Source organism: Phytophthora infestans, genomic scaffold, assembly GCF_000142945.1.
Source record: "Phytophthora infestans T30-4 supercont1.18 genomic scaffold, whole genome shotgun sequence".
NCBI classification, from domain to species: Eukaryota; Oomycota; class Peronosporomycetes; order Peronosporales; family Peronosporaceae; genus Phytophthora; species Phytophthora infestans.
In genome coordinates, this window is record NW_003303741.1 from 699,345 (window position 1) to 723,221 (window position 23,877).

Genomic DNA, 23,877 nt, shown 5'->3' on the forward strand with positions numbered 1-23,877 from the left:
CATAAACCACTTCTCGTCTACATGGACTAGATTGTGCATTGCGCTCAAACTGCAGAGTAGATTCGTCGATAAACGACAACGCGTGCTCTACCCGCCGTATCTTGTTTTCATTCGTTAGCGACGGCTTGATAAACGTGGTTCGTCGCGTTACCATCCCTTCATTCACTGCCTGTCTTACCAGATGCCTGGAGAGATCAGAGACCGCCGCCACACGTCTTTCAACCGCTCTATCCTCGATAGGAACACTCTTCAGTTTGTCTCGTACTTCGTCTCGATTCTTCCGCTTTCTGCCGCTGTTCTTCTTAATCCGGCTACGCCAATCACCCCCCACGACACCAGCCGTCACTACAGAGCTGTACCTCTTCCAAATTAACCTCACGGTGTCCGGATGTCGGCCCATAAGAACACCAACCTTAGCAAATGCTCCACGGGGTAATTCTCCGTTGTTTCTGATTTTTAGAAGCTCGTCAATGACGGCTTTCCGCTCATTATCGGTAAGGTTGGGCTTCGGCATATTTGTAGAGGAAGAAACAGCGTAGTGCAGGCGTGGCGGGTCGCACTCCCGGCGAGGCTTGAAACCTTGAGAGCGAAAAGTGAGATTGCGGAGGCTACAGAAGTTCGTTCGGCGCAAAACTGGTGGCTGTAGGAAGAGGAGATGCAGGGCTTTCGTTTAGTTCAATCAGACGCTGAATTGGGTAAATAGAACTAACGCAATTGGTCAAATTGTCGACTTCGCGTGATCATTTCCGACCAGAGGAAGTAAAAGGTTGGTGTCGTAGCATTAACATTTAGTGCATTTAATAAACCATTTGTTTCCTCTAGCGTACAACGACGTACATGAAGTACTTCGAAGTAGTATCGTACAACATGACATGTTGTCAGGGAACCCGATAAATATATTTATTGCCAATTACTGTTTATTGTTTCTATCAATAATTTATTTACGAAAAATGCTTCAGCAAAATATGTATTTACGAAGTTGGTGTACGACGACCCAACTTTTATTTTCTCGGACAGCAGCTACCTATTGGTTTGGAGCCCCTCGACTTCTCCGAATCACATATTCTAGCTCATTCTGCAACTTCAGGAGCACCCCAACAAAACCTACTCTCTTCTTTCACCACCGTGGATGCTTGCATTTAGGCGGCTTCACCCAGGCTTGGTAGTTTATTTCACTAATAATTTACGTTTGCAATGTCCCCGCTCCAATTATTTATTTGCTGAGTTCTTAGGTTGCCGCGCGTTATGTATTTCTCGATGTCCTTTGAAATTGATAAAAAATATATTTTCGGGTTCCCTGCATGTTGTACAGTTTTGTTTTGTCCTGGTACTTGTGTTAAAAAAGCAAAGAACCGTTCTGCGACTAAGTTAGAGTTGATATCGCTTCAGAATGGGCGGTGACAATGCAATCAACACATTTAAAGAAATCTGGTACTGTATTGGAGCTGGCGGTTTCATTAATGATATGCTGTTATTAATACATGTAGCGTTACAGTAAATGGTATAATTCGTAAAGAATGTGACTGCCACAAGAAGCCCCACTCGCTGCAACCGAAGCTACAGCGTCCTCACCAGGTACCAACACCCGACAAGAAGAGAGTATTCCTCACGCAGCACAATACGCTATTTGCACTGCGTATATCACCGGCCGGACGGATGTAACCAGTCAGTGGAAAGTAAAAAAGTGCTAAGTTTCACAAACATTTTGACGAGGATGTCTCTGGCGCTCCTCCCCCATTCGATACACGAGAATGCACAGCGCCATCTCCGGTCCCGCAATAGGCTACGAAGACAGGCTGCTGAGAACGCAGCAAGAGTAGCCGAAGCCGCTCTGCCTTTCTCCCTCGAGCACCAAGTCCCGACGCTCCCGCCACCCGAAGGCAGCAGGAAACCTCAGAAGCTCGGACGAAGAAGCACCAGAAGTCCTTGTAGGCCTCATATTTAACTGCGTAACCACGGTCGACGCCTCCCCGCTCCATCCAGAGGACAGAGCTAAAGAAGACAAGGCTGGTAGCTGGTAAAGAGAGGCACCTTGAGATGCATTTGCACAAACCCACAAATTCGCTTTTGGCAACTGATGGCTGGTTGGCAACAAAGTTCACGAACGTTTTTACCAGATTTTATTTTTACGTAAAAGGAAATGTGATGTAGTTGACACCACGTAAAAGCTGTATTTACGGACAAGCTCATCTCTATCTACGGGACGATGCCTTTACTCGCCGTATTCCATGAGAGCAAGCTCCTTCGAATCCGGCACAGCCATGGCACCTCGTCCAGTGCTGATTTCCTCGTCGTCACTGTCTAGATGAGCCTTAGCAGCAGCAGAGAGCGGTTTCGGGGAGTCATCCTCCGTCTCCTTCACTGGAAGAGCCGGCGCTACGCCCGCCAGCGAGCTGCTGCTCTTGTTCGTGCGCAGATACTTCTCCCACGCATACTGCTCGCGTTTGTACAGCTCCAGTGTGGCGCGTGCATCTTCAACAGAGTCGTGCTGTCCGGTCTGGATCTGCTTACCCAGCACTTCCGCCGTCAAGTTCTTCAACGACTTTGGATACAGTTTCTACAATAGAAAAATTGCGTTAATCTTCATTGCCACGATAATTTTAAAGACACCAAAAATGTCAAAACATACCGTGCCGTTCATTTTGCGACGCATGTACGGACGGTAGTAGGCGGTATCGCGGATCAGGTGCTTGGGAGGCGAGAACATAAGCGCTTGGAAGTCATTCTTCAATGCATGACCCACAACGATCTTGTCTTGTAGCAATTTGCCCACTTCCTTCAGGCACTGGGCAAAGGGGATCGCGCGTCGTAGCGAGCTGGACTTGATGCCGCTGACATGCGTTCGGAAGTCCGTGACCTTTTCCACAGGACGAACATGCTTGTCATACAGCACGTTGCCATCGTAGTCTACGATACTGCAACGTGCCAACACGCTCGTCTTGCCTGAAAGGCCGACGCCTACCATTTCGCAATCCATACCGACGATAAGCGAGTTGTCCACCCATTCGGCTGTGCGAGCCTTCATGCGCTTAACCTGCTTCTCCTGCTTAACGCGCTGCTTTTGAGCTTTCACATCCAAATCATGTTTCTTCTCGAGCGTCTTGCCACCCTTATGGCGTTGGTCCTTCTGCTGGATTTTGCTCTTAAGCGCCAGCCAATTCGAGTTGGCCACTGCGGCGGGTTTCGCCTTCTCCTGTGTCTTCTGAGCAGCAAATCCACTCACTTTCTTCGCGTTTGACACCTTGTGCTTCTTCTGGCCATGGTGGGCCTTACTGTTCGCCTTGCCGTTGCCCGGTTGCGTTGGTGCAGAGCTGTCATTACGCTTCCTCTTGCCGCCCATCGCTGGTTGGTTCCTTTTTGACTGGCCTGCAAATTTAGTCCAAATTATGTGTCTAATGTAGTCTGACACAAAATGGATTTTAGGACTAGTGCTACTCGGTACTTACTTCCTGTTTGCGTCGTTGCAAACACGGCAAATCTACACCTGTCGGCTTAATTGCGGTACCGAATACTCGTCTCCTGCGCAAGCCACGTATCTCTTCCAGCTGGGCAACCGCCATTTCCAATCAACCAACACACGTGCGCACCCCGTGCACCAAGTTGCACGTCGATGGAGCGCTCCACAGGCTCGAAATGGAAGAAAATCTACGACGAAGACGGCGGCTCGCCTCCTATCGACGACGACAAAGCGCAGCAGAACGACGAGCAGCCGCTCGTGAGCCGTGACGATGACCCTGCAGGGTATGCAGGTCCACCTCTTCTGATGCAAAAGCCTGTGGCTGCCTGGGCAGTAGGAGGACTTATGGCCTTGTTCCTTCTCGTAGTGGTGCTGGTGGTACGTGGCAACACACTGCAACCCGCACGAGGTATGCAGGAAACAGCTCAAGCAGCAGAGTGGGTGGACATGCTGCCTAGTGACGTAGTGGCTCATATGGATCGAGAGGTGGACCCTTGTGACGATTTCTATGAGTTTAGTTGCGGAGGTTGGCAAAAGACGGTGGAGATCCCAGACGACAAGCCGAGTGTGTTTCTATCGTTCACGAAGGTGCACGATGACAACCAAAAGGCACTGAAAGCGGTAATGCAACAAGGATGGCCGCTAGTGGGGGAACTGTACGATTCTTGTATGAATTTTAGCAATACAAGCAGCACGACAGCAGACGAGGCGTCGTTGAAGGTATTGGCGCCGGTTTTACAGCAGATTGCAGCGACAAAAACCAAGAAAAAATTGTTCCAATTGGCAGGCGAATTATCCAAAGCAGGACCCGATTTTTTGACTGGATTGGGGGTCTCTGCAGATGCCAGAGAGGCCACAAGATACGCGCTGTATGCGTCCCAGACTGGCCTGTCGTTGCCAGATCCAGCGTATTATCTAGACAAGAAGCAGTTCGACTCCATCAGCGACGCCTTCCATGCGTACGTAGTGGAGTTATTCCTCCTTGGGGGGTGGGAGTCGCGTGCTGCAGCGGCTCGAGCTGCTTCAGTCATTGGGTTTGAACAATCGTTAGCGCCACTGTTCGTGCCCAAAGAGAAACTGCAGGACCCCGTCGCATCCTACAACCGCATGAGTGTGGCAGACGCTGCTGACAAGTATCCACTCACCTTCGCCGAGTTTGTGAACGGTACGGGACTGCTGTCGAGTCTTAAAGCCACAGATGTGATCGTGGAGACCCCGGCGTTCTTCGAGCGTGTCGAGCAACTGGTAACGGGCGACTCTGTGACGCTAGACACGTTGAAAGCTGTGCTGACATACCAGTACATCAGTGCGTATGCGGCAGTCCTGAGCGAACCTTTCGTCCAAGCGAGCTTCTCGTTCTTCGCCAGGACGTTGCGTGGCCAGAAGACACGAGCTCCAAGGTGGAAAGTGTGTCTCCAGCGCGTAACAGACAACTTTCCCGACCTAGTAGGCAAATACTTTGCTCTCTTACGCTTCGACGAAGCAAGTGAACAACTGGCCAGTCAACTGGTGACGCAGGTACAGTCATCACTACAGAAGAATCTAGGACGCGTCGAGTGGCTGGATGGAGCTACGCGAGAGGCGGCGCTGCAGAAACTGGGGGATATGACGAACCTGATTGGCCATTCCACTCGTCAGGAGCATTTCCCGTACGAGTTACGCGGCGACGCACCGCTGGCTCAGAACATGCGCGTCATATTACAGCACGAGTTTGAGCGTACTGTGGCCAAGATCGGAGGTGCAGTCGACCGCAACAAGTGGGCGATGACCAGTGCAGCGGTGAACGCGTACTACCAGCCAACAGCCAACCAGATCGTGTTCCCTGCTGGCATTCTACAGCCTCCGTTCTTTGCTCGTGGCCGTCACCCTGCACGTAACTTTGGAGCTATCGGAAGTATCATTGGCCACGAACTGACGCACGGGTTCGATGCCTCGGGACGGAATTACGCCGGGGACGGCAACCTGCTTGACTGGTGGAGTAACGACACCGCTCGCGAGTTCTCGGAGCGCACAGATTGTCTTGTGAAGCAGTACAACAGCTTCAAGGTCGCTGGTACGGCCTCGAGCAACGTCTTGGGCCACGTCAACGGGAACTACACGTTGAGTGAGAATATCGCCGACAATGGAGGAGTCAAGTTGTCCTTTGCAGCATATCACGAGTTCATTGCCGAACAAGCGCAACAGCTGAGCAAGATGAGCGAAGCTGACAGGGAAGAGCGCACTGCGACTATGAGTCAAGCGGAGCGCAACTTGCCTGCTAGTGCAGCGGATAAACTCTTCTTCGTCTCCTTCGCCCAGGCTTTCTGTGCCAAGGCCAGTGACGCCAGTATGACACAGCGCCTGGCCACCGACCCACACTCGCCTGAACGATGGCGTATCAACGGAGTTGCTAGCAACTCACGGGACTTTGCGAAAGTCTTTTCGTGTCCTGCTGGGTCGCCTATGAATCCCAAGACCAAGTGTCCGCTTTGGTAAGTTTTCATCTCGATATTTCACAATAAAACTCCTTTTTTGTAAAACAAAATTCTATACGGGAACGGCGTTGAGTTGGTCGTCGAGTAGCTTGGCTTTCTCTTCCGAATCTTCGTCATCTGGTTCGTTGTTTAGACCCAAACAACGGTCGCCTACGTTGCGAATGATACCGCGGTCGTACGAGCGTATTTCACCACCACGGAAGCGATAACGAGCGGCATTGAGCAACTCGTTAGTCGTGCGATTACGAGCAGTGAGGTAGATGTGGAAGCCAGCGAGTTGCGCTACTGGAAGCAGGATGAACACGAGGTAGACCATGCCGAGAACGGCGTACAGGCGTAGAGCGTGGTGATAACGCCACAGCAGGTAGAGCACGTACTCCATCCCAACGATATCCACAGTAAAGAACGTCACGAACAACAGGAATGCTGCGTAGTTGTCGCGTCCTACGCAGTTGTCGACAAACGGACAGCTGAAAACAAACAAAAACGCGAAAAAAAACGTTAGTTTCAATCAGACGTTAAATAACGCCATACGTACTGGTGATCGAAGACGGGCACACACGTCTTGCAGATACGACAATGCTTGGACCTTGGAGGTCTCTGGATGTGACAGGTATGACACAATGGACGCTCCATACACTCACGTTGAGCTCGAGCGGTGGCGCTTTCTCCAGTTGCTTCTTCATCGTCATCGTCGCCATCGATGAGCGCCTCCGTGACCTTCTCGTACGCTACGCCATACTTTTTATTGTCGCTTGGACAGCTACCAGGCTTGGTCGTTACGGTACGGTAGAAGAAGTACCACGTCGCAGCGTTCCACGCTAGATGCGGCACCATCACATTGCGTCTCTCTGGCATTAGCGGGAATACCAGGAGCAGGTAAATCAACGCGGAGGCCACGGCGTTGACCAGTGTGAAGTGGTACGGAGCTCGACTGCCTGGGTTGCACCACCACGTGAAGGCAGCAATGTTCCACGCTGCCACACGCATTTCTCGCTGCTTTAAATACCGCACCACTTCACGGAAACGCTTCAGCTGCGCCAGATCTCGTGGGGTGCGTTTCTTGGAGTCCAGCGCCTTAACATCTGCATCCAGCGTCTCTACTAGGAACTGCACGGTCTCTAGCTCTCCTCTCATAGCTGCGAGATGCAACGGCGTTTGTCCGAATTTATCTGGCGCGTCGGAGCTGACTTGCAAGTACTGGAACACTGCTACGATCTCGGTAGCGCCTTTATACGCTGCCCAGTGGACGGCGGTGTCTCCATCGACGTCCACGAGCGTCACGTCCGCTCCGTTCCGCACACAAAAGAGAACTAACAGCGGATGTCCATTCTGAGCTGCTACCAGTAGAGGAGAGCGATGTTTCTTGGCGTCACAAGTGTTGACGTCCACCCCGAGCTTAAGGACCAGGGTGCGAAGTGCGCTGAAGTTGCCTGCAGCACAGGCCCAGTGGATCGGGTGTAGCTGAACCTTACCGTCTTCACTGGGTGCGTCGATGGGTGCTCCGATTGAGTGCAAATAGTAGAGGAATTCTCCGTTGGCTTTCTGCGCTGCCCAATGAGCGATCGTGTGGCCTTGTGGGTCTCGTCGTTCTCGCGCCAATGCGTCGCCGTATTGCGCCACCAGCTGCACGAACTGCGCTAGATCATTGCGTTTAGCACAGGCAAACATTTCCTCCAATGGGGTCAATGGTTCCTGCTCTTCGGGCGGAGTTTGGCCGTGAGAATGCTGACAATTACGGTGGTGGCCATGGCTATGGCCATGGTGTGACGCGGCTACTGAAGCGTTGGGGGCGGTGAGAGCTGCGTCGGAGACGAGAGACGTTGGGGAAGAAGATGTCGGTGGTGAAGACGCGGAATCCTTGGCGGAAGCAGGCTGCGCCAGCGAAGACACGTCCACAACGACGTCTAAATCAGTCATTTTAAGGAATTCTGAAATGAACCCATGAGTGTTGTAATTTTATGTAATTCACCTAAATGTTTACCTAAACTTTTTTCTTGTCTCGGAATGACTGTCGACGACGGACGGGGTCACACAGCCAGGGGCTAATGGTAACCAAATATCATATGATATTTTTGATAGTAATAGTACTATTTTTGATAGTAAATAGTAATAGTAGCTCATTTTTGCAGAAGCTAACATAATATTTTAATATTAACTCGGAGAGCTGAAAAATATTAGATACTACATGATATTTTATGATATTTTCCCACTTAAGTACGTTTCTTGCCACCTTACCCTGTGGACCGAGCGGAGCCAAATAACTTTTTCGATCAGGTTCTAGAAAAGCAGTAGGCTTTAAGACTGACGAGTATTTGCTCTTGTATTTCACTGTGACACAGACAAAGACGATCGAGATGGAAAATTGCAGCTGTTTAACGTTGATAGAGCGAAATCAAGACATTTGTTCTTGTTCTCTACCGATCTCCTCGTCCACATCGTGCGCTGCTGCCTGTGGCGCTAGATTAATGCGCTCAGCAGTGCCAACACACGACGCCAACCTTGCCGCCACTCTCACAATTGTCCCTCCCTCACGGTTGATTAGTAATACTTCAGCTAGTCGAGCGTTAACGACATATGATTGGTTAATTTAGCCCGATTACGCAATCTTTGAAAAATATAATATCGTATTAACTAATATTAAGTTGATATTTTATAATATCATATTGTCTCAGAAGAAAATATTAGGTAATCTTTTTTATATTAGCTGGTCTACAGGTGATATTTTTACAATATTAACTTCACCGATTTTGGAGTTACCATTAACCCCTGCACACAGCACCTTGCGCTAGAGGAAGTTAGCTTCCGAGAGTTTACGAACTCTCAGTGAGCGGCAGTTCACAGGTCCCCTCTTTATCAAAAGGGAGCGAAGTGACCTATTTAAGGTACAGAATGTAAACTGAGTATATTTATAGGTAGATAAAGATGGGGTTTTATACAATTATAAGTCACCAATAGAAATGCAATGTCACCAGCCAATGGTTGGCTTCGGACGACCTTGGTACCTTGTACCAAATATCCCGGAGTATGTCGTGTCATACTTCATGTAACTAAGGGTACACTTAGGGCTACGTACCATTACACAACCCGTGTAGCCTGCTTCCAGTGGCATATCTGGCTGAAGGCAAAACGTCTTCGGTCGTACGGCGGCAGCTTCGCGTCCGTGCGCAGACGCTCGACGAGTTCTGGGTTCGAGATGAAGTCGCGTACGAAGGCTACGATGTCAGCCCTCCGTCCTCGACGGCTTGCATGGCTTCGGCGCGGTCAAATCCCGCAGCCGTAATAAGCACTCCATTGTAGATGCTGCGGAAGTGGCGAACTACCCCGCCCTCGGGTGCATCGACATTGGCTGCGTGCATTCCGCGATGCTCGATGATGTGTAGATAGGCCAGATCGTAGTTGTTGAGCTTGTTCACGACGTAGCCATACATGCAGGTCTCACACGGGTTTGAGTCGTTGCAGCCGAAAGTGTCTCCAAACAGAGACAGGCGGATGTCAACCTTGCTAGAAGGCAGACTCAATGGCACAGCCTCGAGCACTTCGAAGATAAGCCTCGCACGATTCTCGATGCTTGCGCGAATTGACACGGTCACATAAGAAATATTCAAGGAGATATCCATCGACGCCGTGGACTTCGATGCCGTCGAAATTCGCAGCGATGGCATTTTCTGCGGTAATTATGTGGTCGGTGATGAAGGAGGGGATTATGAAGAGCTCGAGGCGTCACATAGTCCTTGTAGCCCTCACGAGTTGTCCGTACCCGGGAACGAGGGGGTCATTCCAGGCGCCACTCGACTGACAAGGATGACCCGAGGTCCTGAGACCACTCCTCGTCGCGCCGTCCCTTCAGGTTGGTACCCGTTAGACTCGGCGGCTCGCGTACCTCCTGTCGAGCCCGTTAAGAGTTGCCCTATAGAGTAATCCCGGAACGCTAAGACCCGCTCGACGTGGGACTAAGGCGCCTCGTCCAATCGGGTCCCTTCCCAGAGCTCCCCGCTGTCCTACAAGGACGGATGTCAGATGAAGCGAACTCGTCCTTCAAGTGTAAGAGAAGCGGTGTTATGTAAGCGAGGAAGGGAAGGTGTTAGACCTTTCTTCCGGTTAGCTCTCAGTCTTGCATTTCCCACCTTCTACACAAGTGGAAGCCAAGTCAATAAAGAAACTTATATTCGTATTAAGCTTTCTTGTCTACCGTTCCGGCCACAGAACGAGACTGTACTCCCCGAACAGCCCACGACTACCTGACCCTTGGAGGTGGAGCTATACGACATTTGGTGGAGAAGCAGGGTAGTCTGCTCGCTGGAGAAGGTCTCGATTCAAGCGAAGGCTCGCTGAGGACGTAAAAAATAAACTACAACACGGAAGAGATGGCGTCTACGAGCACTGGAGAAGACGTGGGCAACACCTCCAGAGGTGGAGAAGGTCAGCCAGGGAGTCTACCTTCGAGGACGAGACCCAGTCTGTCGACTACGCAAGGCTTTCAAAACGTGCTTAATATCGTGGACCAAGCCGCCAACAGGCTTGGAGGGAAAAGCTCGAAACTGGGACTGAGCCGCCCGCGGACGCTTCAAGATCCGGGGTTTCTTCGACCATTACTACGCAAGAGTTGGGCCCAATGTTAGCCCTGGGTGGCGGAGGCGGTCGAGGTACGGTGCAAGATTGGCTCAACTCCCTTTACTGGTTGAGATCTGTGGCTCCCCCGGAGATAGCAGCGGCTATGGAAAAGCCGACGGGAACGGTAACATAGGGACTCCCCCGTTAGGGCTCGGGGGGGACTGCGATCCCTTCTTTCCAGGGTTTCACTATCCAGACCCCGACTACGTCGTATGGGCAGGATCTCAACCCCATCTTCTCTCTACCTACGGTTCTGAGAAGAGTGGAAGTGCTTCCCCTGCGAGTGTTCCCCCGGGAACCGCTAGCGCTCCTCCTTCGAATCTACAGCCTACTGATGGCCTACAAGATGGAGTGGGGAACGCTCAAGCCGCGACTGCTCAAGCGTCGCTGAGTGCTTCTACCCAGGCATCCGCTCCTACCGCTCGAGTCCCGACGCAGGCTCCACGGCCTTGAGCTTCGTCTGCAAGCGGGATCGCATACGGGACCGGCCCTACTGGAGCAATCGAAGCTTGCGGAGGAAGCGGGGGGACTACTGCCTGTGTTGGAACTCAACAGAGTCTCCCGTATGAAAGCTACGGAAGTAGCCCTAAATACGCTTCCCCGATGTATGGTAACACCCCTTCGACGACTAGTGGCCTGTACGGGATGCCCACTAACATCCGGAACGCTATCCGTATGCTCCAACTATTGTACTCGGAAGGAGCGTTCTGAGCAGCCTTTGAACGTGCAATTATCGGACTGGATGGGCCCTTCCTACTCAGTGCTTTCCGTGAGTGCTTAAAGGGCAAGACCAGTAAAGACTGGTGAATGTACTCGCGCATCAATAGTTTTTTTTAGGCCCTGAGGACTCGGTTCCACAACCAGTTCGTCAGTCAAGACCCGTTGCAGCTGATCGAGAACCTCAAGAACACTAAACGACCCCGGGGGATGTCCGTCGAAGTGTGGGGTGAAATGATTCTAAGCCTCTGCGATGATGCCCAGTGTTACGATCCTCAAATGCGTTACCAGAATTTTTTGTTGGGACTCCGGAACGGGATTGGAGAAACACCCTCGCCACGACCATGATTGACTCAATCCCTGCGGCTGTGGCCATGTTACTCCTCAAGAATATGCACCGCCCAGTCGAAGACGACTCCGATCTCGATAGTGTTCCTTTCCCTAGAACTTTCCACGAGAACGCTGTCCTCGAACGCGGGATGAACATGATGCAACAGACCCAGAATCTACTCGCATAACAACAGCAGCAGCAACATCAACAGCAACAGGAGTTGATGGATCGTCCTATGGCTGCCTCCTTTGCTACTCCTCTGATGAATGCGGCTGCCGCGTACACTCCTCCTGAGCATGGCTCTTCCCAGCAGTATCAATTTAATGGAGCGCTTCCTGTTATGCCACTTAGGGGTGTTCGCCTAGGACCGGACATGCACACTCGCGATGGTCATATCGTGTGTGGTCGCTGTCACACTCTAGGGTGTAGCTGGGTTCACTGTCGTCGCGGCAAGGTCATCTGCCCTCACTGCAGGGAAGTGGGTCACATCGGTGCTGAGTGTGAGCGTGTTCTTCCCAGCAGATTCCGAAACAACCAGCAGAAGAGCGGTCGCAAGTGCTTCTTGTGTGATGAACCTGGTCACATGCTTGCTGAGTGTTCTCTGAAGACGTCACTGAAGAGACTCGGTGTTCCTGCAGCGACGGCGTCGGTACCCATCCAGGGAAAATCGCCCAACCAGCAGTGGTGGGGGTAAGAGGGAGGGGAAGGGAGTGTCGCTCCTTCCTCTTGTCTATGGATCGACACAAATGGAAACACTTTGAGCTCCGCGGAGGAGTCGACCGAAAGGTATGAGGTGTATCCTGTTGTGGGTGGAATGGGTTCCGCCTTGCTGGAAAAAGTTAACGACTGTGAGCGAAGCGTATATGACGAGAACTAAGGAGCAACAACCGCTCGTGAATGACGGAGGTACTGAGCCCGTGTGGAACGGTGTGTCGGTGGTCTTTAATACAGTCGGCGGTTGGAAAATAGAACACGAGGCGTTTGTGACGGAGGGGGGCTCGGGACCCGCGTGGAACGGTTCCCCAATAGCCACGAATATTGACGAGCGTAGGTGTGCGAACCTAGAAGTGTTTACGCGAGGAACCCAAAACAATGAGGACGAAATAGTAAGAGAAGAACTAATCGAGGAAGGGAAAGCGGAGGGACCGCGACCTCGGGCGTCCTCGGCGGAACAAGATTACCCGACGACTCTACCTAACCGTGTGGTTCCGAGAATACTGGAGCTTGATGAGCAGAGTGGTAAGTCCGAAGACCACCTGCTACAAAATGAGCTACACCAAGCCGTGATAGAGGTGCTCGACCCCCCCCCCCCACCCCGCCCCGAGAGGATTGTGGAACTACGAAAGCAAGTGTCCCAGTCTCGAGGGTGGAACCTAGAGAGAGGGAGGAAGACGTGACCCTTCCCGAAAGAGACGTCTCCCCAAAGAAAGCACTGATAAAGTCACCCTTCCTGGTCCCGTAAGGGATGAAGTCGAGAAGGAATCTTCGTTCGCGAGAGTGTTATCCGAGGAAGAGCTGAGCGCTTTGGAAGACGGAGGACGATCCGGACTGACCGATGAGAAGGAAGAGTACGACAAGGAGATCGAAGATCGACTGTTCCCTCTTGATGAGGTAGAAATAAATCGTCGATTGACTGAGAACGCGGAGCAGTCGAAGGAGTTATCTCTTGCCGACTTGAGTGTCCTACTCGATACCCCGGAAAAAACTAGCGAGGGCCCGAGATTCTTCCCCTGATCGACTGCCCACGCCGCAGTACTGGCTGGAGTGGTACCAAAAAACGCTGTCCTCGTCCAGTGAAGCGAAGCGCGCCAACCGTAACTTCAAAGAGGAACCGCCAGTCCTGATCAACTTTGTGACGTCGAGTAGCCCAGATTACAGAGACGAAGGAGGCAGAACTTCGACGAAGCGGTTCTCGTGGCAGGGCGTACCTAAGAAGGTGGTACATTCCAAGATTAAATCCCCTCCTCCGGTAGAAGTGTGTCCTGTGGACCCCTCAGTTGTGGAGAACAACATTGTTCTGGCTCTGGAAGGTTCACCTGAAAGACTCTCAGACCCCAGTCGGACCGAGTACGGTTTGCTTGTTTCTCGAGGAATCGTACCTGAACCTTGGTGTGCAGTGGTGTGACGAGCTGTGTACTTCCTCGTGAAAATGGAAGCCTCTGGCAGAAGCGAAAGGTGCGAAGGATGTGGTGGCGAAGGATCACGAGGGGAAGAATTGAAGGACGACTCTCCGCCCCATCCTGGGCACCTGGACTTCTTAACCAGGACCGACGAACTTCTCGAGCGTCTTGTTGCTCCCTCCGACACGCGGTTGAGAGGGTTGCTGACTAAGAATGTCGCAGACCTCAACGAGAAGAACGCTGATCAGCTACGTTTAAAGATCCTCGAGAGGAGTTCGCCTTGCAGACTCTGTCGTTGGAGGGGCCCTGATCCTAAGCCCTACCCTAAGCAGAAGCAAGTCAGTTTCGACTGTTCCTCTCTGTATAACGACCGTACAGAAGCCCTCGGTTCTAACAGGTCCTCCCGAGATGTGGAGAGCGGACTGTACGGCTATGTGAACGTCGTCGTCGACGCTCCCGGGACCAGACGCGAGCCTGGTCTAGTGGAAGTACCGAGTGCAGCCAGGAACCGGTCGGTTGAAGAAGAAGACGAGGCCGTTTCCCGTCGGCAAGCGTGTAGTAGGATCGGAGGGAGGTGTGGAAGCTCTGTCTTGGGGATTTATTGTGAGCCTCTCGGCGGAACTCCTCATTGAGTCTGGGGCCGTAGCGTGCCTAGTTCACCGGCGTGTCCTGAAGCACCTCGGCTTAGCTAACTCCCCTTTTCTACCTTACGCTGGTAGTCTGAATGGAGTATCCGGATCTACGCTGGTTATCGAAGGAGTTATCTACTTGCCCGTGACTTTGGGATCCGTCGAGAGGATAATACTGTTTGTCGTCGTGCATAAGCTGCACGTCGACGCCATCCTAGGCCAAAGACTTCAGAGACGTGGAGAACTTAGATGAGAGCACTGTAGCGCTGACAGACACGGGTGAAGTGCCCCCCCCCCTCGGATCTCCTCGAGTGCAGGAATCTTACTTGTCGCGAATCTTGTCTACAATCAAGATCCGCCCTGGAGGACAAGCTCTCGTGGTAGCGGATGTTTAGGGTCAAATGATTGACGGTACTACCGTTCTGGTAGAAGGACTTGCCGCATTGGATGACTCGGTTAAGGTCGCTAGAACTCTGTCTACAGTGCATAGCGACCAAGTAATCGTGGAAGTGTGCAACCTCTCTGTTGAGGACGCAGTCGTCAAGAGAGGTACCCGGCTGGCGGGTATTACAGTGATCCCCAAAACCGTGTCTAAACTAGGGACTACAATGAGCGTTGGATACGGGGCTGTGAAGTCAGGCGAGGCCCAAACAATTGACCAAGAATCACAAGGTACACTCAGTCATTGGCGTCGCTAGAGCCGCAGCCGAATATGCGAAGGCGTCCGTACTCGAACTTGATCGAGTGCTCAAGGAGGAGCTCCAGATCGACGTAGAAGAGTCCAAGCTGGGGATCGAACAAAAGGAACTGTTCACGGAGTTCCTCCAAGCGTTCAGGGACATGCTCGTCGAGACCTCGATGCGCCCCGGACGTACTAGCCTACTTGAATTTTCGACCGACACTGGTGACCATCAGCCAATAAAACAACCCCTTACCGGGTGTCCAAGGCAAAAGGAGACGTCATGGAGTCGGAAATACAAGAGAACTTGAGTCAAGGACTTAAACGACCCTCGTCTAGACCTTGGGCAAGTCCAATGCTTCTGATCTGCAAGCCTGATGGAGGGATTCGGTTCTGCATCGACTATCGAAGGTTGAGCGCCGTCTCTATCAAGGATTGTTATTCGATGGCACTCATTGACAATATTTTGGATGTACTAGGGAATGCTAAACTGTTCTCTACGATGAACATTGCGTCCGGCTACTGGAACGTCTAGATGGCGTGGAGAAGACAGCCTTCACTTGCAAATATGGCCTCTTTGAGTGACTCGTGATGCCATTTGGACTGTGTAATGCAGTAGGGTGATAGCAGAGAAGAGGCTGGGGACAAAGGTGGTGTTCGCTTAGGGAGCTGTGGTTGGAATTGTTGTGTAAAAGCACTTGTGATGTAGAAACTAACTTGAACGAAAAGTGTTTGGGTTGAAGTGGTCGTTGTGTACGTAGATCATGCAAACTGACTTGCTCACATTAGCAATTGAAAATGACATTACAAACTTTTTTCATTTAAAAATGTACTGAAGTGCACATTTTCATAGTTGAGGACGTATTGTTGTGGCTTTGTTGCGAGAACAATGCAAGAGAACAGTTTTGTAAAGCACACTACCGGCTCATGTTAATGTAAATGCGAGCTACGACCTCTACTCGGCATTTTGTCGATTAATACTCTTGTGGTTTTCGTTCTCGTGATCAACCTCTACAAAAGTGATATTTAAGAGATACTACACATGTGTATGTATAAATATATGTATTGCGTCAAACTCGGCGTAGACGTGATCAAGTTGAAAAGGAGGAACCACTTTTTGCTGGGTACAGAGTATTAATACTTGTACAGGGGCTCCAAAATCGGTGAAGTTAATATTCTGAAAATATCACCTGTAGACCAGTAAATATAAAATATTAGCTAATATTTTCTTCTGAGACAATTTGATAATATTAGATTTCAACTTAATATTAGCTAATACGATACAGTCGTGCACCTCCAATTCGACACCTGTATCAGTCGATACCCTGCCAGATTTTATGATTACGCGAATCGTATGCTGGATAACCTTTGCCCATCACCACCCTAGCAATTAACCTCAACGGTTTTCCCCTCCTCGCGGAGGGATGACACGCCGCATCGATCTGATTTTAAATTTTGGATCGGACGTCTTCATACAAACACACACTTTGATTTTTACCGCCAAAGACAATGGGACATCGCCCTTCCTCCTACATGTCCCTAACTCTAGCACAAAAGCAGTCTTTGTGCGAGAAGCACAAGTCAGATCCTGCACTCCGAGCTTGCTCGTTGGGCAACGGAGCGCTTTAAGACCCCCAAGCAGTAAAGCGGACTACCGTCCTGAGTATTCTTAAGCGGTCGGCGGACGTTGCCGCCTTGCCGGATACCTATCGCGACCGGAAGCGCTGTTGCGCGCCCGCGATTCGCGCGTCTGACGCCAAGATTATACAGAAGTTTGGCGTTAATTTTGTACTGAATTAACAAATAAAATATCAGTGCACTGAATTTGCCTTTGTTTTTTGCTTTACGTTGTGCACTTATGCCCGGAGTCCCATAATATGCGACATTTATGGGTGCTATAACTCAGTTATGGTTGCTATACCAGAACTTCAAAAAACTCTTAGCGAAAGATAAATCCAATTTTAAGAAAGTATTTTACACCCATTTTAAGATACCGTATCAGCACCTAAGTACGAATATACTCGGTTAAGTACGATCATATTATTAAGTACGATTGCTCCCCACACAACAGCTCAGCAAAACATGTAGTAATTTGAAACTGGGCAGCTCTGCGACGGCCACGCGGTAGATTCGCGCCGCGCTAGTTGGCGTTGCGAGTACGAGGGACAGCATGCGAAGGATAGGACGATGGCTGGTAGACTACGTGAGTCGGGATGTAGAGCTGTGGTTGTAGTTCTTACCACTTGTATGTGTTTGTGTGCGAACAGAAGCCCGAAGAACGCAAAATGTCAACGGACAACAGAAAATCACGTATAATGCGCTCGGGATCGAGGATGACGACGCCAGCGACGAAGACTACGTGTTGGAGGCCATTTCGGAGGATGAGGAAGAAGATGAGGACCTTTCCTCTGGAAAATCAAATGAGGGAAGCACAACAGCTGCCGGTAAGGTTGTTTGCTGCACTTTACGTTACTACATGTTTTGCTGAGCTGTTGTGTGGGGTGTACATGCATCTAGGAAAGCCAAGCGCTCAGAGTAACAAGAACAAAACGATACAGGGCAACGTGAAACCAGGTATGGTTGCTATATGCGTAAGGGTTGCCTTATTCATCATCTTATAAGCTCACATTTTTGCTTGCTGCTAGATTCGAAGGCTACTAAAACATTGGTGAAGCGCACTTCACCTCATATGCCAATGAAGTCTTCTCTGGTTAAGCGGAAAAGGCAGGAAACACCAGTGCAATCAAGTGGCGAATATTCGCCAAGAAAACGCGTGAGCAAGCACCTCATAGAGCTACAATCAATGAACTCAGGTGAAAATAAGATCCTGAATACAGTTCCAGCGTTTGGGCCGGCCAAGATGATTAATTCTTGGGAGGAATTTGAGAAGATCTTCGATGCATACAAGAAGAAGTACAAGCTCAAGTTTCGGGTGCGGAGCTCAGAAAAGACGGCTCTTTACAACAGGTAAGTTTTGCTGTTAGCTTTGGCTGTATATCCAGACTAAAAGGTGGTTATTGTATCTGTAGCACCCATGAAGATCATATACCTACCGAGTTTGAGTGGTTCCAGAGGATTCACCGCTGCACGCACGAAGTATCTCAGGCCTCTAGATCTAAAGGCCACCGCAACCGGTCGACACGTTACTGTAGCTGCAAGGCAAGATTAACGGCCGTTGTCTCTCGCTGTGTGGACAATACCTATAAGATTGTTGTTCGGAACGAGGTATGTGACGAAAGCGTGCTCATTATCTGTTTGACTCTCTAACTTTTGTTTGACTTTGTAGAACCACACGCACTCACACCTAACTACCGGCACGGAGGTCTCTTACTACCTCACGACCAAGACTCTACCGCTCGACGACCGCGATCGCGAGGATGTTAAGACCTTGGCTGACGCCCGTGTGTCGTCCTCCCACATCACCCGCTTTTTAAATGATCGCCTTGGTACGTGATGTAGCTATTTACGTGATGTAAGTTCTTTAATTTTATTGCTTACGTTATGTCAACTTCTTCTTAGACTGTAAAGTGACGCCACAGCAGACGCGTAATCTTATCCGTAGCATCATGGGGAAGGATTCCGGTGAAGACCGTCTCAAGAATATGCTTCACGCTCTTCGGCAGCTTGATGGCAGCGATGTGCTCGTCATTCAAGACCAGTTTGACGTCACGTGCGGAGTTGTTATGCAGACAAAAATTCAAAAGATGATGTTTGAGCGGTGGGGGGAAACGTTGGCAATGGACTTTACGCATGGAACGAATAACCTGGGCTATCATCTGGGTACGTTTGACACAGCAACCTTACCTGATATAGCAAGCCCCTGTGGCAACCTTAATTGATACAGTAGCCGTTGTGGCAACCTTACCCGCTATCGCAACCTTGCTGATCATCATGTATTTGCTTGCTGGTAGGGAGTTTGGTTGTCACCACATGCACGGGTCGTGGCTTCCCTGTGGTTGATTTCATTTGCCTCAATGAGCAAGCAAAGACGATCTCCACGATTTTGGAGTACTTCAAGGAGAAGAATTCGTGTTGGGATCAAGTCGTGAGCGTGGTCATTAATAAAGACTTCGCTTAATGGAAGGTACTTGAAGAGTCCTTCCCCAACGCAAAAATTCTCCTTTGCCAGTTCCACGCAATTTCCTACTGGAAGAAGATTATGAAGGGGTCTGTCTACGGAATTAAGACTGCGCAGAGTGAATAGCTTCTTGCCTTGATGGTGAAACTGCTTTTCAGGTATGTCGCCACGGTTCTTTCGATACACATATCTTGTCTTACTTTCTTAACTAATTGTTATCTTAGCTCAACGCAGGATGCATACGACACTTACTACAAGAACCTTCAATCGTACTGCCAAAGTAACAAGAAACTCGCTTTCTTTGCGTATTTTGACAAGAACTGGAACACATGCAATGGCATGTGGTCCAACTTTGCACGTGGTAAACATTTTACTGCTGGCAATACAACTACCAACAGGATCGAATCTAATTGGAACCAGCTCAAGATGCTGCTCGGGCGTAAAACAAGGATTGACCAGACCATCGCTGGATTGCTGCAGCACCAGATGACTATCACGCAGCAGATTGTCTCGGAGATCGGGCAGCTGCACTCGAGTACACGGAGGCCTAAGTCGGTGCCGACGTTTTTGAGAGCAGTTGGGAGCAGAATATCAGCGTATGTTTTGGAGACAATTAGGCGGGAATGGGAGCAATTTGTGAATCTGATGAAGGAAACAACATGTGTACAGACATTATCGGTTTCGAAATGGAGCGTATACTGTCACAACCAAGGATTTGAGTGCGATGACGTGGACTGGATGTGCACCTGTCTGTTTTCAACTACCAACCACTTGCCGTGTCGGCATCTCATGCACGTTGCGCACAATGGATATGGATTCTAGATGCTTCCTGTTATAACAACTTGCGAACGGTGGAGTACAATGACAGCGTTGAAATCTACAGAAGCATTTACGGCCGCTACTGATACTCTCTGTTCAATCGTGCGGATGTCGAAGTTAAGGTTGCCAAAGTTAAGGTTGCCGGATGAACCTTGTGTTGAGCTTCCTACCTCGTCAGCGCCGAAGACGTCACCGAAACAAGTTGTGTATGTTCGCCTGCGACGACGGGAGCGTGCCAACAAGGTTGTTCTTTCTTCAGGCGAGAAGTATTCGGTTGCTAAGGCAATGGCTGAGCCGCTGCTGGAACATCTAGCCGACTTGAGCAGCGCAAACTTTTATGACGAATTACAGGCGTGGAAAAACACATTAGAAGAAGGACTGCGCCTTGGCAAATCACGTACGAAAAAAAGTGCTGTGTTTGCCGATCACGAAAATGGAGAAGTTGAAGAAGTCGAAGATCTCGATGATGATTTGAGTTTTATTCTAGATCCAGCAGACGCAATGGCAACTGTCAAACTGATGGAAGATCTGCAAATCGACAACCAGGATGGCGCCATGGATAGTATTAACAGTGGTGATGACGTCCCTCCAACACAACTCGCAAAAGAACAAAAGGTGAAGTCACCAACTCCACCTCGTGCCACTAGCTTTGGTGAGCCGACTTCTGGCTCCAAAAAGAACGAGACGAGTGATGTTCGAGACGAAGGAGAGATATCTCGTCAAGTAGACGTTATCAATGTTCCGTAACCGATGCGCCGAAATCTGTCGCGTACCACGCCGACACAGCTACGCCAAACAAAGATTTCCCAGGTGTATCGCGGCTAGCTGTACACATTTATCCCAGCGGGCTAACAGTGAAGCTGCACGAATTTGTGACGTGGGACCGCAGTACACCAAACACGAAAAACATCCTGGCTATCATGCATAAATACCCAGTGCAACTGACGGATGCCTGTCTACGATCGCGAGTGATTGAGTGCCATTGGGAAGCTATGAGGTCTGAGGACAACATGCACCCTTTTGTAATTCCCGTGGATCTTACACGGTCAATGAAGGCTGCAATATGTACTGCACGGAAGGAGCAGCGCGAGCCCGACAAACTCGACTCAACTGTGTCACAAAAAGGTGTTGTTCTCGATATTGTTGCAACAATCGACCCAAAGCTCTGGAAGTTCTGCAGGTACGGCTGCTTTATCGTTATGGTTGCGATACAGAGCTGCTTTATCTTTATAGTTGCGATACAGGGTTGCTTTACTAATGTGATGGCTACTTCGATTACAGTCGATATGTAAATGCAGCAAGTGTTTTCTACAGAGTGAAGGCCAAGGCCAAGTCTTGGGTCGAAAATCGAAAGTGGCTGGAGAGAAATTAGATTAAGGTGGACTCGGATGTTGACCTTTTCTCAAAGGAAACAAAAACTTGGGGTGTTACACGAGAGGCCGTTCGAAATCGACATCAAGTCCTCGCCAACGAAGTAATTTCAAAGTTTTCAGACTGCCGTCTTCGCAGCGAGTATGCCACCAAGTGTGGCAAGGTCACCATTTGCTTCGAAGACGTGGTTGAAAGTGTTTGTCGAGGGTGGCTCTCGGACAGCTCGATCGACTTCTGCTTGAGTGAAATTGCTGCATCCATGGAGGGCTGTCGCGTGTTGTCATCGCTTCTATGGCAGATTGGCTGGCTGGCGACACCGCGGGTTCAGCTTCGCGACATAAAGTTTGTCGTACATCCCGTCAATTTGAGCGCTAGCCATTGGGGCAGTATAATTGTTAACCTTGGCGTTTCAGACGGCCAGATCCACGCACGACCTCACATGTACGAACCTCTCATTAATAATTGCTATCACGGTGAAATGGGGACAGTTTGGGAGGGAAGTAAGCGTAACAACAAGGAAGGGCTGCGAGGATTTATTGAGCGCTGGAACGAGTCCTCCAATCCTGGCTGTGTTATGAAGATCCAATCAGTTTCGTGGGTGGACGCCCCGCAACAACCTGATACCTCCAGCTGTGGTGCCTTAGTAATTGCACATGTACACAGCCTTATTGCAGGGAATGCAGACCTGCATTGCTACAAGATTAGCAAGTCAGATGTCGACGTAATGCGCTTGAGGATGCTGTGGCTACTGCTTGTACAATCCCGCAAGCGACGAATGTCGAAGGCAGATGCGGACACGGCAGCAAAAATGCATCAGAGACTTCAGGATGAGCTAAATAGCCATGTGAATTTGTATTCACAATTAATACAGCTACATATCGTTGACTAATTTCTTAACCGATTAATTGCCATCTCTAGCAGGACTCCAAAAGACATCACTCCGTCTTGACCGATGCCCACACCGTCCAAATCATAATCCAAAGCGTATAGGCCTTCCTCGTTCTCTTCAATTCGAGCCATTAACTCCATCTGTACTCTCAGTATTTGCTCCAGTATCTCTTCGATCTCCTCGAGGCTGCGCTTTGTGTCCGTGAGCTCTTCTCGCCGTGCGCGTATCAGTTCGCTGGACAGCGATCTTTTATCCATCGTCGTGAAGCCTGTATATCGAAGTGTGAGAAATGTGTGGTACTCGCATGTAGTGTTGTGTACATATCTCTATTTTTAAACTTTGAGCATGTTATGCCTCGTAATTTACTGCTGAATTGATGACGATGGCGACGTGGTAGTGCAACAAATAATAAAATACCAGGACAAACATATGTTTTGAGGTTGCTTTAGGAGATATGGTTGCACTATTTTTTTGTTGTGTTGTCGTTGGATGGTTGCGGTAGCGCCGTTCACTTATGCCCTGGCACTGTTGATATGGTCCGCCCTGTCGAATTGGAGGTGCACGACTGTATTAATTTTTTTATGATTGCGTAAACGGTTTAAATCCACCAACCAGATGTCGTTAACGTTCGACTAGCTGAAGTATTACTAATCGACAATTGTGAGAGTGACGGCAAGGTTGGCGTCGTGTGTTGGCAGTGCCAGTGCTTGGCACTGCTGAGCGCATCAATCTGGCGTTACAGGCTGTAGGTTTATTAGACGCACGATGTGGACGGGGCTATCGCTAGAGAACAAGAACAAGTGCCTAATTTTGTTCTATCGACATTAAACAACTGCAAGCGTTTGCAGTTTTCCATCTCGATCGCCTTTATCTGTGTCACAGTGAAATACTAGAGCAGATACTCGTCAGTCTGAAAGCCTACTGCTGTTCTAGAACCTGACCGAAAGAGTTCTTTGGTGGTCCAAGGTGGCAAGAAACGTACTTAAGTGGGAAAATACCATAAAAGATCTTCTAGTATCTAAAATTTTCAAATCTCCGAGATAATATCAAAATATTATGTAAGCTTTTGAAAAAATGAGCGTCTATTGATATCAAATTTTGAAAATAGTACTCTTACTTTAAAAAAATATATACCATATGATACTTGGTTACCCTATCCTTGAGGCCTCCAAATTCTGGCGCAGCCATACACGCGCCTTCCTCCATTTCCATTCCGGTGCGACTCGGTGGGAGGGGAAAATATTTAGGAAATAAAAAGGACTAGCTCATTCAAATGTAAGCCACCTCTTACTTTGAAAGTGAGCAGGTCATTGTCAAAAATGTGACATAATCCGAAGGTAATTTTGAGCACGTTTTTTGCAATGTTCGACTCCCCCTGATTGGACAAATTGCTGATTGTTTTTAGTATCGGACCAGATCGAGGGATTTGTCGCATGGCGTGTTTTTAGGTGGTGCGTATTTTTCCGTGGTCCCTCCCCTGTATCCTTTTATTAATAGTACAGTACTGCACCCCGTTTTTGCGGGGGCGAGCCATTTAGAATTTGCAAATAAATCAGATTTTAGCCTACAAACTTTAGTTTTATTGGATTCAGGATCATCACATCCGGAAGTTTATCAAAGGTCCAAGTGCGCGAGAACGGGGGTGCATGTATCAATTACGTCAAATTCGGCGACGGCGTGATCAATCGTTTGAGACGGC

General features: G+C 49.6%; 3 protein-coding genes across 3 annotated transcripts; 1 reads left to right on the top strand and 2 right to left on the bottom strand.

Moving 5' to 3' along the window:
• Positions 1 to 2,212: 2,212 nt before the first annotated feature.
• Positions 2,213 to 3,352, bottom strand: PITG_10316 (RNA exonuclease 4; the record flags this gene model as incomplete). Its single annotated transcript, XM_002902086.1, has 2 exons — positions 2,213 to 2,557; positions 2,630 to 3,352. 2 exons carry the CDS (start codon positions 3,338 to 3,340, stop codon positions 2,213 to 2,215), a joined length of 1,056 nt encoding a protein of 351 aa, XP_002902132.1.
• A 258-nt stretch (positions 3,353 to 3,610) lies between these two features.
• Positions 3,611 to 5,932, top strand: PITG_10317 (endothelin-converting enzyme, metalloprotease family M13, putative; the record flags this gene model as incomplete). The annotated part of the gene is made up of 1 exon (XM_002902087.1): positions 3,611 to 5,932. The coding sequence occupies one exon, from the start codon at positions 3,611 to 3,613 to the stop codon at positions 5,930 to 5,932; it is 2,322 nt and encodes a 773-aa protein (XP_002902133.1).
• Positions 5,933 to 5,983: 51 nt separating this feature from the next.
• PITG_10318 (palmitoyltransferase, putative) lies at positions 5,984 to 7,602 on the bottom strand (the record flags this gene model as incomplete). The annotated part of the gene is made up of 2 exons (XM_002902088.1): positions 5,984 to 6,401; positions 6,470 to 7,602. The coding sequence occupies 2 exons, from the start codon at positions 7,600 to 7,602 to the stop codon at positions 5,984 to 5,986; spliced, it is 1,551 nt and encodes a 516-aa protein (XP_002902134.1).
• Positions 7,603 to 23,877: the final 16,275 nt, after the last annotated feature.